At 54.1% G+C, this 13,882-nt stretch overlaps 1 protein-coding gene across 1 annotated transcript in view; it reads right to left on the minus strand.

Moving 5' to 3' along the window:
• Positions 1 to 13,882, minus strand: part of SLC24A4 (solute carrier family 24 member 4) — a 124,251-nt gene that overhangs the window by 38,191 nt on the left and 72,178 nt on the right. Inside the window, exons 3-7 of the mRNA XM_054566975.1 lie at positions 6,110 to 6,186; positions 2,802 to 2,876; positions 1,787 to 1,871; positions 1,153 to 1,256; positions 329 to 403 (exon numbers count right to left, since the gene is read on the minus strand). Of these exons, the coding sequence (XP_054422950.1) occupies positions 329 to 403; positions 1,153 to 1,256; positions 1,787 to 1,871; positions 2,802 to 2,876; positions 6,110 to 6,186 (416 nt within the window). The remainder of the gene's footprint in view (positions 1 to 328; positions 404 to 1,152; positions 1,257 to 1,786; positions 1,872 to 2,801; positions 2,877 to 6,109; positions 6,187 to 13,882) is intronic.

Consider the following 13,882-nt stretch of genomic DNA (forward strand, 5'->3'; position numbering starts at 1 on the left):
CAGCTGCCCGCCTCCCTTCCACGTGCAGCGAGCTGCCGAACCAGGAACCCCGCTCGGAGTGGGGCTCCGAACGGTGAGCAACGTCCTGGAGCGTGACTGCGTGGCCCGCGCGGCACATGCTTGGGCTTTCTCGAGGGCTTTCTGCTTTCAACATGTCAGGTGTGAGATTTGGGCAGAAGGGAGGCAACAAGGGCCAGTGGACTGGGAACGCGACAGCGGGGAGCGGTCCGCACACCCCAGGGCTGGGGTGCCGCGGCGTCTCTGGTTACAGGGCCAGGGACAAAGATGAGCAGTGTCCTGGGACTTCAGCGGGGGGAGGAGAACTCACGGCAATGAGCACGATGACGGAGAGGGTGTAGTACACGGAGTCTCGGCACACAGCCCACCACGTCAGCCGGACCACCTGCGAGCAAAGGGCTGTCAGCTGCGGTGGGCCGGGGAGCTCCCCCACCACCTCAGACGCCCCCCTCAGTGAGGGTACAGGGACACGCCCATGGAGCTCCTCCCAACCGCGCCACCAGAAACAAACCTGCCTGGCTGCTCGAGGCCACCCGGTGCTCTTCACTACATTTTGGGAACAGATGAGGTTGTGGAATGTTCGGAAGTGAGGGGAAAGCTGCCCCCAGCTCCTCCAAGGTCACAGCCTCGCACGTGTCACGGCAAAGCCCTATGTCAAGGCGGAGGCCGGGGTGCTGGCTCTCCCCTGGTGCTGGAACCTCCTGGTGGTAACTGGCTACCCTCCTCTACCTCCTTTGGCCACGCAGGGCCTATCCGTGAGCTCAATGCCCTGAGGCCAAGTCTAACAGTCCCCGGGAAGATGGGGTATTAACAACAGGCTAGCTCTATGCTCCCTGCCAGGAGGCCAAGCACAGGCCCCAGACATGTCCCGGGTCCAGCTCAGGTCAGGCTTACGGCGGGCGCTGCCTGGCCCTTCACTGCTGTGGAGGGAGTGCCCGCTCCCGGGCTGGACGGAGAGCCGCTGCTCTTCCTGCTCGCAGCCCACAGACGGCGGGGGACTGTAGGATGCCGCTGGGACACACAGGGACAGGCCCACTCAGAGCCTCGGGAGTCCCGGGCATGGCTAAGGCTGGGTGTCGCGCCTCCCTGCTGCTGTCCCTCATGTCACCGCACAAGGGCAGGGGAACTACGGACCTGGCCCGCGAATAATCCACAAACTCCGATTATACACAGGATGTTGAACACGGCGGAGCCCACGATGGTGCCGACCCCGACGTCTCCGTGGGTGATGAACACGCCTGCAAAGGGAAAGGCATCGATCTGTCTGCAAGGCCCAGGCTGGCTGTGCAGCCTGCGAGGATGCTGTCCCCCTGACCCCCCAACTCTGCAGGCCAAGGGAAGTCGGTCTCACTAGCAACAGGACACCGCGACGCTGTGGGAACGGGAGCGTCCTCAGAGACCAGCGACTCCGGTTCCTCCCATTTCTTTTTTGAGCAGCTTTATGAAGATACAGTTCATATGTCATAAAATTCACCCATTTAAAGTATCAATTCAGCGTGTAGCAGTACAGTCACAGAATTGTGCAACCATCACCAGGATCTAATTTGGGGACGCTTTCATCACCCCCGAAAGAAACCCTGCACCCATTAGAGCCCACACCACCCGTGAGTGGTTCCACCACAGGACCTCCTGTCTCTCCAACTCTCCCCTTTTACAGATGAGGAAACTGAGGCTCAGAGCTGACCCGTGCCTTCACTTGTCCAGGCACCGACCCTGGGCTCTCTCCAGATCCTGGGTCTCCGGCGGGGGGCGGGGGGCTGGTTCTTACCGATGACCGAAGCGAACAGCTCAGGAGTCGAGCTTCCTGCAGCCATGAAGGTGGCACCAGCCACATCCTCACTCAGGTGGAGTTTCTGAAACAGAAATGGCCGCAAGCCACCAGGCTGGGATGTGGAAGCAGTGGACGCACTAACTGGACACTTCGGCAGCGAGGGAGAGACCGCGAAGCCGGCTTCTCCCCTGGCAGCTTCTCCTCCCTCTGCCCTGAGCACACGCCCTCGGCCGCCATGCTGGGCCCTCAATCCAGAATCCTGTCCCCTCCCCCGCCCAGAGGTGAGCACATGACCTGGGTAGGTCAAGGGGAGGTGAGACAAAGCCTTTGTGTACTTGTGCCGGGTCCCTCACTGTTTAGGGGACCCAGGTCAGGTAACTAAGTGTGTGCCCCTAACAACCCACATCCCCAGCTATAAACGCCGCACCAATATGGTCTCCGACAGCTAGGAGACTTCATGCGGGTAAAGGGCAAAGCCCTGAGCAGCCTGCACACAGCAGGAGCTTTCCTGTTCCTTGAAACCAAGAGTAAGGTAGAGTAGAGATAGATTCGGATCTTGTATGTGGGGAAAAAGAAGAAAAGGAAGTGAAATCTTAACAAAATAATTAGAAGGAGAAAATGTCAGCCCGCAAAGGTTGGGACAAAGGGCTTCCCCCTGCGGTGGCAGCTCAGCCTCCTCCCTGGAGACACAGATCCCCACCTGGTACCTGCCTCCCACACCCAGTTACAGCAAATGCTCCCCAACGAGCCGGGCTTGGCTGACCTGTGCACAGCCGGCCGCCTGCTGTGGAGCCGGGGGTTCTGGGCGACAGTTAGGCACTGCCGAGTCTCGGGGAGGACGCCACCTGCCCCTCTAATCTGGGGGTTTCAGAGTGAGGCGACGCTGGGTGACTGGTCTGACAGTCTCCACTGCCAGAGTCCTCCTTGGCCTGGCGCTGACGTGCCACGTGTCCTCGGTCACCCCAGCCCCCTCCCAGGCTTGGCTCAGGGGTCCCCGGTCTCTCCCACGTACCTCACAGATCTTCTCTAGAGATGGAACGAAGAAGTCGTCGCACACTATGGCCAGGGCGTAGAACATGTACAGAGCCTGCGAAGGAACAAGGACAGCGAGCGTCAGCAAGGACACCTGGCACCAGGGAGGCCCGGCCCGGCCCCCATTGCGCCCAAGCCAGCTGCCGGGGCAGGGGCTGGGGACATGGGCCGGCAAGGAGGAAGGCTGTGGCAGCGCAGAGGCTTGCCCCTCGGTCCCCTCAGGGACAAAATGGGAAACTGAGGCCCAGAGAGGAGAAGCACTTGCTGAGCAGCACAGGGGACTAACACTTAGGCCACGTGGTCTTGGGCTCCTTCCTCCCATCTTAGAGCAGGTCTCTCCCCACACCAGAGCATGCCTTCGAAAGGGAAGACCTAAGCTTTGAAGGAAAGCACTTAACATCACCATCTTAAGATTTTAAATAAGCATCATCCTGTTCCCCCTTCTTTTTAGTGAAGGCACCATTTCCTTGTTACCATTGGCCACGTGCGGCCAAAACAAATGGCCACTTGAGGTCTGGCATTTCCCCGGGACACTGTTGGATGTTGGCACAGGTTAACGGCCATGGCACTGGAAGGTTCATGGGACAAAGTGTGCAGATTCTAATGCTGATTCTAGGACTTATTTGCCATGGGACTTTGGATAAGTTACGTCTCTAGGTCTCAGTTTCTTCATCTGTTTAATGACAGACAAAGAATAGATTAGTAGTTTCAAAATAGTTTTACATACAGAACCCCTCGCTCGCCCTGTCCACCCCACACAGCGTTCCTGAGCTCATCTATGTGCGAGGCACTATTCTAGGCATCGGGGATATGTGGTGAGGACTCCTGGAGGAGCCTCTGCCTCTTGTAACTTACCTTAGTGGGGGACAAACAGATAGGCAAATAAGGTATCTGTAACTGCCAGGAAACAGGACGTGCAAAGGTCCCGAGGCAGCAGTGTGCCTGATGCACTTGAGGAACAGCAAGGTCACTGGTGCAGGTAAAACACAGGGAGAACGAGGGAGAAATGAGAATGTGAGTTGCGGGGAGGGGCAAGGATGAGGGCCCACCAAAAAGAGATGAGATTTTACACTGCGCACTGGGGGAAGTCACTTCTTTCTTCAGAGAAAAAATATTATGAACGCCCCGTGCGCAAAAGAGGGAAAGCCTGGGCTGCTTCCCCCACACGGTGTGATCCTCCGACAACTTTAGCTACTTACGTACAACTAAACAAAATGGAAGATGCATCAGCTGTGGCCAAGGTATCCAAGGCAGGTGGCTACTGGAGTCCAGGTGTGGCTGCCCTGGGTCTGATTACGCTTTGGGGTGGGGAGGTGGGGGGGGGCAACCCTGGGGGTTAAGGTAAAGGGAAGAGAGTGAGGTGGGAGAGACCCCGCTACAAATCTCAGGACTCTGACTTGAACTCACACCCCCAGAAATGCCCTCCGACATTCTCTCTCAGGCCAAGGGTGTCCCATGAGGCCAGAGCCTCAGGCTCCGCTGACATCTCTGAAACACTGAAGAGGAAAGGGGGCCAAGATGGCGCTATTATTCCCACCGCTTGAACTGAGAGGTCCTGAGAAGCTTCCTACACCAAAGCTGGCTCCAACGCTAGGGCCTTCTCTTGCCCTAAAGAAGGGGTCAACAAACCTTTTCTTAAAGAGTCAAATACTAAGTAATTTAGGCTTTGCAGTCTCTGAAAAGCAGCCATGGAATGGGCATGGCTGTGCTGCAATAAAACTTTATTTACAAAGATAGGAGGTGGGCTGGATTGGGCCCTCCAGCCACGGTCTGCTGGTCCCTGTTTTAAAGGGTTCCTTAAAAATTCCCGAGGTGCACAAAGGTTCAAGAGTGTTTCAGCAATGCCAAGATTTCATGAGGCAGAGAACTACAGGCCCTGTTCACCAAATCCACACTCTCTAAGTGGAAGGGGGAGCATGAAAAAGCCAGAGAAGCCAGGAGGGTGAAAACTCCACTACAGAAATTATATAAAGGCCCGTCACTCAAAATTTCCCTACAATCTTCATTCTAAGCTCCGTTTTCATTAACAGTGCATATTCTGTTAATTAAATCTTCACTCATTCATTATTCACTGGTGGCTACTATCACTGTGAGAATCCCAGCTTTTACTTTCTTAATTATCTCTTGCAAAGGCTAATATTTGGTTGGGTTTAAATATATAAGCAGATGGTGCTGGATGGTCGGGAACCTAATCAAGAGGAAAATGTGCTGTGTTTGATCCAACGTGGCCACCTTCATACAATGAGTCTGGCAATTTTTTGCCAAGGGACAGACAGTTACCTATTTTTAGCTCTGTGGACCAAGGCATCCAAGGGGTGACTGTCCCTGAATTTCAATATCTTTTGGGGGGAAGCAAAAAGAAGTACTGGGCATGCGGGTAAAGTTGCAACTACTCAGCCCTGCCCCTGGAGCAAAAGCAGCCAGTGATAACACACAAATGAATGGGAATGACTGTGTTCCAATAAAACTTTATTTACAAACACAGGCAGTGGCCATGGGCTGTGGTTTGCCCATCCCTGTCAGAGAAGAGCAACTTTTACCTCTAACTTAGGTTTGAACTCCCTATTCCTTTTGTTTGTTTTTAAGTCCTCAGCCAAGGATATGTTTATTGGTTTGAGAGGGAGAGAAAGGGAGAGAGCAGCATTGATCAGCAGCCTCCTGTATGTACCCCAACTGGGGATAGAACCTGCAACCTAAGTGTGGGCCCTGAGCGGGGATTCAACTCGCAGCCTTTTGGTACATGGGATGATACTCCAACTAACTGAGCCACCCGGCCAGCGCTGAACTCACAACTTCCTTTTGAATTGCTCCTTGAGCACCACCGGTTACCATCAAGGCCCATCTGAATACAGAGGGAAGTCTGAGAAGAGCACCCAAGTTTGAAACTACAGTCACGCAGCGCGATGAACCTGGGGGAACCGCAGCCGCAAGCACGGACAGCGCACTAAGGACGCGCCACGTGAGGCCTGCTGCACTGACCCACATTCGCTCAGACTTCCGCGCCTGGGAAGACGCTGTCCGTCCTGTGCTATGAAAGGAGAAAAGGAGGCACCAGAAGACGTCTTGGCTCTGGGGCCACTCACGATATGACACTGAGCAGGCCACCTAACATCCTTCCGACTCCGTTTCTTTGTGGGGGAGGCGGCGCAGTGCCTGCCCTCCCCACAGGCTCTGACAAGGCCCGGAGGAGCCCTCTGACACGCTGTGGCCCCGCCGCGCTCTGCGGGCGGATGGACGGGCCTCACCTGCCCGACGTGCAAGACACCCCGCCCCACGAGGGCCACTTACACCGAGGACGTGCAGCAGGACGGCTCCGTGCTGTCGCTCCTTATTGGAGAACAGGTCTCTGGGGAACTCGTGAATCGCTGGAAGAAAAGACACGGCAGGACGTTAGTCGTCTGCGGGAGGTGAGGCTCAGGGGCAGGTCTTGGAGCAGGACCCGCGGCCGAGGCGGAGCAGGGGAGAGGAGGGCTCAGAGCATTGGTCCTTGTCCCCTTATCCCCTGGACCCCCTCGGGTCCACTCAGGTGCCACGTGTGCTTCCACGAGCATCCTGGGTCATCGCGCACCATGTCATAGGCTCGCCTTTGGCCCCAAGTGTGTCCCTGCCGGGCTGGACACTCCCACTCCCGTTAGGGGTTCTCACTGACCTGGGTGGTGGGCAGCCCCATGAGATACAGAGCTCCCTGCACCGGAAGTCTCGCACTTGGGGTTCAGGGACCACCCCTGCACCCCCTGTGACCCGTCACAAGTGGTCTGAGCAACCTGCCTGCCATTCAGGCCCCAGAGCGTTCCTGGGTAATGAAGGAGCAATTCCTTCTCATTGTCCCCCGCCAGATGACCAACGGATAAGTACTTTGTGAATCTCATTTCGGCAGCTCCCCCATCAGACGCTCCCACCCCCACTTTTCACGGGTCCTCATCACATCAGCTAGACCAGAAGCTTCCGGTACACAGGGCCCTGCCCGGCCCTGCACTGCATCCTCAGTGCGTCGGCCAGGTGGGCACACAGTAGGTTCTCAATAGACCTTAAACATCAATTGAATAAATAACGGTAAACTACTAATAAAAGTAGCCATCTGCATCATCTCGTCTTACGAGAATGCTTTCATTACCTTCGGAAACCCCTTAGGTAACGGATGACTGGGTTCATGGTGGGTGCTTGTTAAATAGCTTGTTAAATACACTCCCAGAACAAAAAATCCCTGCTCTGTGAAAGTCATTTGGCCCCAAGCTCTGAAAAGGATGGTTTCTCCCTTGTATGGAAACTTTTCTGTTTTTTAAGATTAGATTCTCCCAACAAGACAGAAAACATTGGCTCCCCAGACACCCAGAAAATGTTCCCACTTTGAAACAAGCAGCAATTTAATGAAATATAGATCCTTTCACTAGGTTTTTTTTTTTTCCTTCCTGTAATCGAACTTCTGTAATAGAGTTGCTCTGTCAGCTCAAGGGCATGGCTCTGCCTCAAGGCTTGTCGGCTCCCAGATGGAGAATTACAAAGGCAGAGGCGGCATTGCTGCAGCCGGGGTCTTGTTTCCAGGAGAGGGGTTACTGCCTGGGATACTCCACTGCAAATCAATAGACATTCCTGCCATGAAAACGCGAGACAGTTCCTGCTTCTCCAGACCAGTGTTTTGAAAACGGGCCATTTATCCGATCCTGGGAATTCTTTGAAAATCAGAATAAAGTGGTGCTGCCCTGTTGCTTTGAGGACGTTATCATCTGGCCTCCAGCAGGGAGGGAATTAGGGTTATGGATGGCTTTGTCCTTGCTAGGAGCAGGACTCGGCCCCCGCCACAGCGCCTGGCCCTGCAGCCATGGGTACGCTGGAGGCTGTAGAGAGGAGCAAGGGCCACCCCCGGCCCTAATTCTGCCAGCAAAGATGGCAAGCAACCGGCAGAGCTGCCAACGACCCTCTGGGCCGCCCCTGTTTTCTGGCACATCCCGAACCCGTGAGGCGGGCTCTGTAGCCACAGCTGCCCCTGGTTTCCGGATGAGACTCAGAGTGGGGAGCGGCCAGCTCCAGGCCCCCGGCCACGTGAGCCAGGACTCCCAGGGGGACCCCGCGTTCCTCTCCATGGTAGGGGCTGCCTCCAACACAAATGGAAACCACCCTGCCCTGGGAGACAGAAGACCTGGAGAGAGTCCGGGTCACTTAACCCCTCTGTCCCTCTGTTTCTTCAGCTGCCATCCGTGGCCCCGTGAGGTAATGAAATAGTCACCGTTGCTTAGTGCGCGGCTGTCGGAGGCTTGCAAGCAGTCAGATGGCCCCCCCGGCCTCCCCGGCCTCCCCGGCCTCCCCCGCTGGCAGCTGGTAACGGGGACCAGTCCACTTTCCAGGTCAGGGGTCAAGCCGCCTGGAAATCGGGATGGGGACACAGACCACAGGGCGTGCACAGCAGGAACTCTGTTTCTGCCACTGTCGTCACCAATAGCAGCCACTTTGCAGACAGTCTGTGTCGCGGCTCAGAGCAGTGTCTTCAGAAGCAGATGATTTAGGGTCCAGGAAGTGCCTCTGCCCCTTACTACCCATATGACCTTGACTAGTTGCTTAACACCTCGGGGCTGCTACCCTCTCCACACAGGGTCCTACAGAACCTGCCGGCCAGGACACTGCAAGGGTTCGACGGGAGATGACAGGGATCTTAGCTGCAGGGATCTTAGCTTATAGACTCCTCGCTCAGCGCAAGGTCTGTCCCCACTGCTCCAGAGGACAGGCCTTGGTTTGCAAAGGCAAGAGAAGATAAAGCCAATTTAGTGAGGAAAGGAGTGGGCGACATGAGACGGTGCTATGATCTCAGTGCCGATGGAGTTTTATCCCAGCTTCTGGAGCAACCCTTCTCTCTCGTCTCCTGGGCTTGCTGGGATCCAGAGCCCCAACCCATGTTCAAGGGCATGATGTTTGCATGTCTGAAAGGAGCCGAGCCCACCCCGGCTGTTCAGATCCCCACCAGGGACGAGGAGGAGTCAACAGGACACACACGGGAGGCTGCCGAGGGCGCACCTGAGCCCGGGAGCGCAAAAGCCCCGGGGAGGCGGGCGGGGGTGAAGAGCTGTGTCTGCAGGTGGAGCCCAGCTCGGGCAGCCAGGGATGACCCCAGCACTGCCCATGTCATGGGGTGCCAGCGGGGAGTCAACGGGAGGAGGGGGGAAGGAAAAGCTGTGAACCACACAGCAGCCCCTCCCCACCCCTTTAGGATTCTTTTCTTTGGACCCCAGTGCTCAGAACTGGCTTTTCCGTCACTCTTGGTTCTGGACACACCCCTCTCCTCACACCCAGGGGTTTTCCTCCTTCCTGGCCACTTCCTGCCACACCCCCCTGCCCCGCCACACACACACTGTGCAGGGCTAGGGAGTAGGGGTGGGGGTCTTTCCTATCACATGCCTCCCTGAACAGCAGAGGGGAAACCATGGGTCCCTGGGCACAAAAGCGTCTTCAATCCCCCCTCCCCACCACCAGCTACCGAGCTCTCCAACACTGTATAAACGAGAGCCCTGGGGCGCGCTTGACCTTTTTGGTTAATGCGCTAAGTTACATGGGTGACTCCATTATTTTTTGGGAACACTGAGATAGCATTGCCCTTTCAAGGGTCTGTTCTTTTGCCAGCACTGCTGCTAGTTCTCCAACTGTATTAAGTTGTTCAACCCGTGTTCACCGAGCACCCATGCAGTGGGCGTTGGACTCTCCCTGGGAACAGGTGTGTCCGGGGGCATCCTGAGGCCTGGCAGCACCTCGTCTTGGAGGGTGATTGGACTTTCAGGGAAAGCCGAAGTATTTCAAAAGCAGCAGGTTATCAGGAAGGGACCCTGATTTTGAAGCAGCGCATGTCAATATATGTCTCCTGAGCCTTTACTGGGCGCCAGGCATGGGGCCGGGGCCAGGCCCTGGGCCTTGCAGATGTATCCTTGAGGGGTTTGTTGGGGGAGATGCACAAATAAACAGACCCCTGAGAGACAGTGAGAAGCTCCCCATGCTGGCGAGGAGTGAGCGAGCCAGGGGCGACTGACAAGGGAGGCAGAGCAAACCCACGGGGAGGGTGGCACCCACATCAAGGTTCAAGGGTGGCGTTACTAACCTTTCAAGCCCTTCAATCTACTTTGTCAATCCTGAGATGATCATTATTCCCGCTTTTATTGATGGGGAAATAGAGGCTCTGAGAAGCTAAAGGACTCACCTCAAGTCACATAACCATGGCCCAACATGGGTGAGAGAAGCAGCCAGTGTGGGAGCCTACCTCATACCAGATGTTTTTCATCGGAGCATTTTACCCACAACAGGCATGCACCTTGGACTAAGGACTTGTTTGTCCAAGGAGAAGGCTCTGTATTCCCGAAAGGGCCAAGGGCTCAGACAAGGCGATGCGCTTGAAAGGGGGAATGCGCACTGCACCTTGCAGCTCAATTCCGCCAACAGCCCAGGGCCTTCCCGTACAGAGGTCTAGGCCACTCGTCCATGGGTCCAGGGCAACCTGTCACTCATCTTCCCTGCCTTCCTTGAGACATTTAATAAAACTGACCACTTCCTGTTTGTGCATGGATGAACGCATGCATGCATGAATGAATGGATGAGGGATAGATCATCTGTCTATCCATTCACCCACTTATCTATTTTATACACAGTAAAATTCATTCTTTATGATGTGTGCACTTCTATGGGTTTTGAGACAAGGCAGGGTTGCATATCTACCACCACACCCGAGACGGAATAGGTCCATCACCTCCAAAATTCCCTTATCTGCCCTTTTTGTAGTCAAAGCCTCCCCAGCACCCTAACTCCTGGCAACCACTGATGTTTCCTTTCCCTACAGGTTGCCTTTTACAGAATGTCTCATCAGTAGAAGCACAGAATATGTAGCCTTTTTGGTCTGGCTTCTTGCATTTAGAAAATGCATTAGGATGTACCCCCCCGGTTGTGTGACCCCACCTTCCTGCAATGGTCTCACTTGGTTTCTTTGACCCCCCACTCTCACTTGCCTACCCTCTCTTAGAGGTCCCCCTCCTCTGTGGGACCCCCCAAATGCTGGTGTTCCTGGGACCACCAAAGTTATAGAGATGTAGGTGTTGAGAGGCTCTCTGGGCAAAAACGTCCGCTTCCTCACCCCCACGCAGGATGCTTTGGATTTGATTGCCCCATTCCCAACTCCTGTTCCTTCAGCCCTCCCTGCAACTCTGTGAGCACCAAGTCCCTGAATTTAAGTCCTTCCTGTTTAACATACTGAGAATGGCTTTGGTCTCCTGCTCTAACCACTGATGCCATCACTTTGGGGCTTAACGCGTCAAACATGGGTGTTGAGGGGCCACGATTCAGTCCATAATGTGAGGTCTCTGCAGATGCAATTAGTTAAGTTCAAATGAGGTCCTCCTGGCCTAGGGTGGTGCTAAATCCTATGACTGGTGTCCTCATGAGAAGGGGACACACAGAGAAGCAGGCCATGCAATGACAAATGCAGAGGTTGAAGTATCAGGTCTACAAGCCAAGGACTGCAGGCAGTCACCAGAAACTAGGAAAGACAAGGAGCAGATACTCCTCGGAGCCCTGTGAATACCTTGATCTCAGACTTCTGGCCTCCAGAAGTCTGCGAGAACAAATGTGTGTTGTTTTAGGTCATGCAATTTGTAGTAATTTGTTAACAGCAACCCAGCAAGCCCAGGAAACGAATATACTGCCTAAACCGAGGATATACAGTGCCCTGCTTCTAGCTGGCCAGCCCCCAGCTTGGCAGCCTCCCACCCGGCCCACCTAAAGCCCGTTTGCCCACCATAAAGCTCCCCACTCCCAGCCTGCCTTTGAGTCCCTGCCAAACACGAGGGATGGGGGCGGATTTCCTTGCTGTAGCAAACTCTGAAAAAGCCCTGGGGCTTTGCTCTCATCTGGGTGGCCTCTGTGTCCACAATTAGCAACAACCTTTAGTTTCACCTCTCTGTGGCATGCGGACAATTTACTCATCCGTCTTCCCCACCTCTATGAGACGGCGCCCAGCTAGAAGATTGGATAAAGAATGCACATAATATATCTGAAGTGATTTAGTAACCCAGATTCCTGTCTGCTTGACAACAACCAAACCCTGAGCCAGTGGGCACCACATAGTGCCAGTCAGTTCTCAAAAGCAGTGATTATGAAAGGAAACCATTGCTATTTGGCAGAGAAGGCGTGACTTTTCTTAGCACAATGTTTTATGTATAAAACATGAATAGCAAATACATATGCAGGACTTGCTACATTTAATCCTCACGATGAACCTGTAAAATATCATTAGACCCGTTTCATAGATGGGAATATCATAGATGGGAAAACTAGGGCACAGAAAGGTTAAGTGATTTGTCCAAAATCACACAGTGAATATCAGACCCAAAACTCATACCTGGGTAATTCAGCTCTACAGCCTATACCAAGGGCCAGAAAATGTTTTTTCTCTTTGGCACAACAGTTCATCACTGGCGTTTGCTCTCAGGGTGTCATTTGAAACATGGGGGGCAGGGCGGACCATATGTCTGAAGACATTCATCACCTCTAATGGTAGAATGTGGGGAGTCACTAATTGTCCACTAATATGGAAAATGGCTAAATTGTGGTGATACATTCGTCTCATCCTTCCACAAACCGTTACCGGCAGCAACCCTGTGCTGGCGCCAACTACATACCCGGAAACAGCCGGGGACAAGACAGGCAAAGCCCCTGCCCTCGTGGCTCATTTTAGATAGAGAATTGCCAAAACTGGGAATGAAAAACACTGGATTGTGGAAAACGTGTTTACCACACATGAAAAAAGCAACGCACGAAGTCCCTTGTGGTTTGTGTGCCACTATGAGAAAATAAGGAAATAAACTGGAAACACAGCACAACTGTGAACAGTGGCTGCAGCCGGCGGAGGGACCCCACCCGGCTCCCCTTCCCTGGCTTCCTTCCACATGCCTTATGACATGGTGACATTGTCTTTGTGGCAAAATGCTGAAGTCCATGATTTGTCACTAAAGAGCGAAGCTTAAACACCTGGGCCGTGGAAGAATCTTGCACAGGAATACAAATGACGTGATGGTGTTATGCTGTCCATGCACTGTCACCGGTGAGCTCGGGGACAGAAATCAGAACCGCTGGGGCGGGGGCTGATTAGCAAAGGGCACAGGGGACTTTCTGGGGTGTCGGAAATGCTCTAGATCTTGATGGCTTGGTAGTGATCCTGTTGCATACATTTGTCAAAACTCAAACTGTACACTCAAAACTCTGTTGTGTTGTATTTACATTATATGCCCGCACAGACCCATCCAGCTCCCCCAGGGAGGAGAGGGGCACAGCTGTATAATGTGTCACTGCCAGCAAACTTGAGGGCCCCCTCTGGTCTTCTCATCCTCAGTCTTCAGGGCATGGATGACAGGTAACAGTGCCTGGCTTCACACCCACGAAGATGGTCCGTGTCGGCCACTGTCTTGCAGGCTGCTGTCACTGTTGGAGAGCCCACAGCCGTGGACCGGGCCACCCCCTCAGCGCGTGTACATTCCCCCACCCCAGGTTCCCTGTGTGTCTGGCACAATCCTGCCTCTCTTTCCAGACCTAATGCCCTGTTAGCCACCCGAGTCATCCAAGGCAAGAGGCCCCAAGCCAGGATTTAGCACAGACAGGGCCTGAACTCACAAGTTCTTGCTGGGCAGGCCCACAGGGAGCTTCCAAAAGGACAGAATAGCTCCTCCTTTGCCGAAGCCGCTCGCACACTGCACACAGGCCCCTGATGAGCACCAGCTGGGTAAACATGTGGTCCTTGTCAACATACTTCTAACGCTCCCCACACCCCAACCTTCTAGTTCACCTAATAGGGTAAAGAAAGATCCTAGGTAGCAAGGAAGACACTGGAAGAGGTGATGTATTTCCAGATGTGTTGCACATGGTAGGTGCTTGACTAAACAGTCGCTGAGTGACTGACAGTTGTAATTTGGACACGCAATTCCTCTTTCCTGAGATCTCAGAACAAAAAAGTCTGCCTAATTCGGTTTGAGCTCAGTGCTTATTCTCATCCTTGGCTTCTTAACATGTCCGACAAAGGGTCGCTAGGGCCTGGACTTTATT

Source organism: Pteronotus mesoamericanus, unplaced genomic scaffold, assembly GCF_021234165.1.
Source record: "Pteronotus mesoamericanus isolate MK-2021 breed Mesoamerican mustached bat unplaced genomic scaffold, CSHL_Meso_final contig_182, whole genome shotgun sequence".
NCBI classification, from domain to species: domain Eukaryota; kingdom Metazoa; phylum Chordata; class Mammalia; order Chiroptera; family Mormoopidae; genus Pteronotus; species Pteronotus mesoamericanus.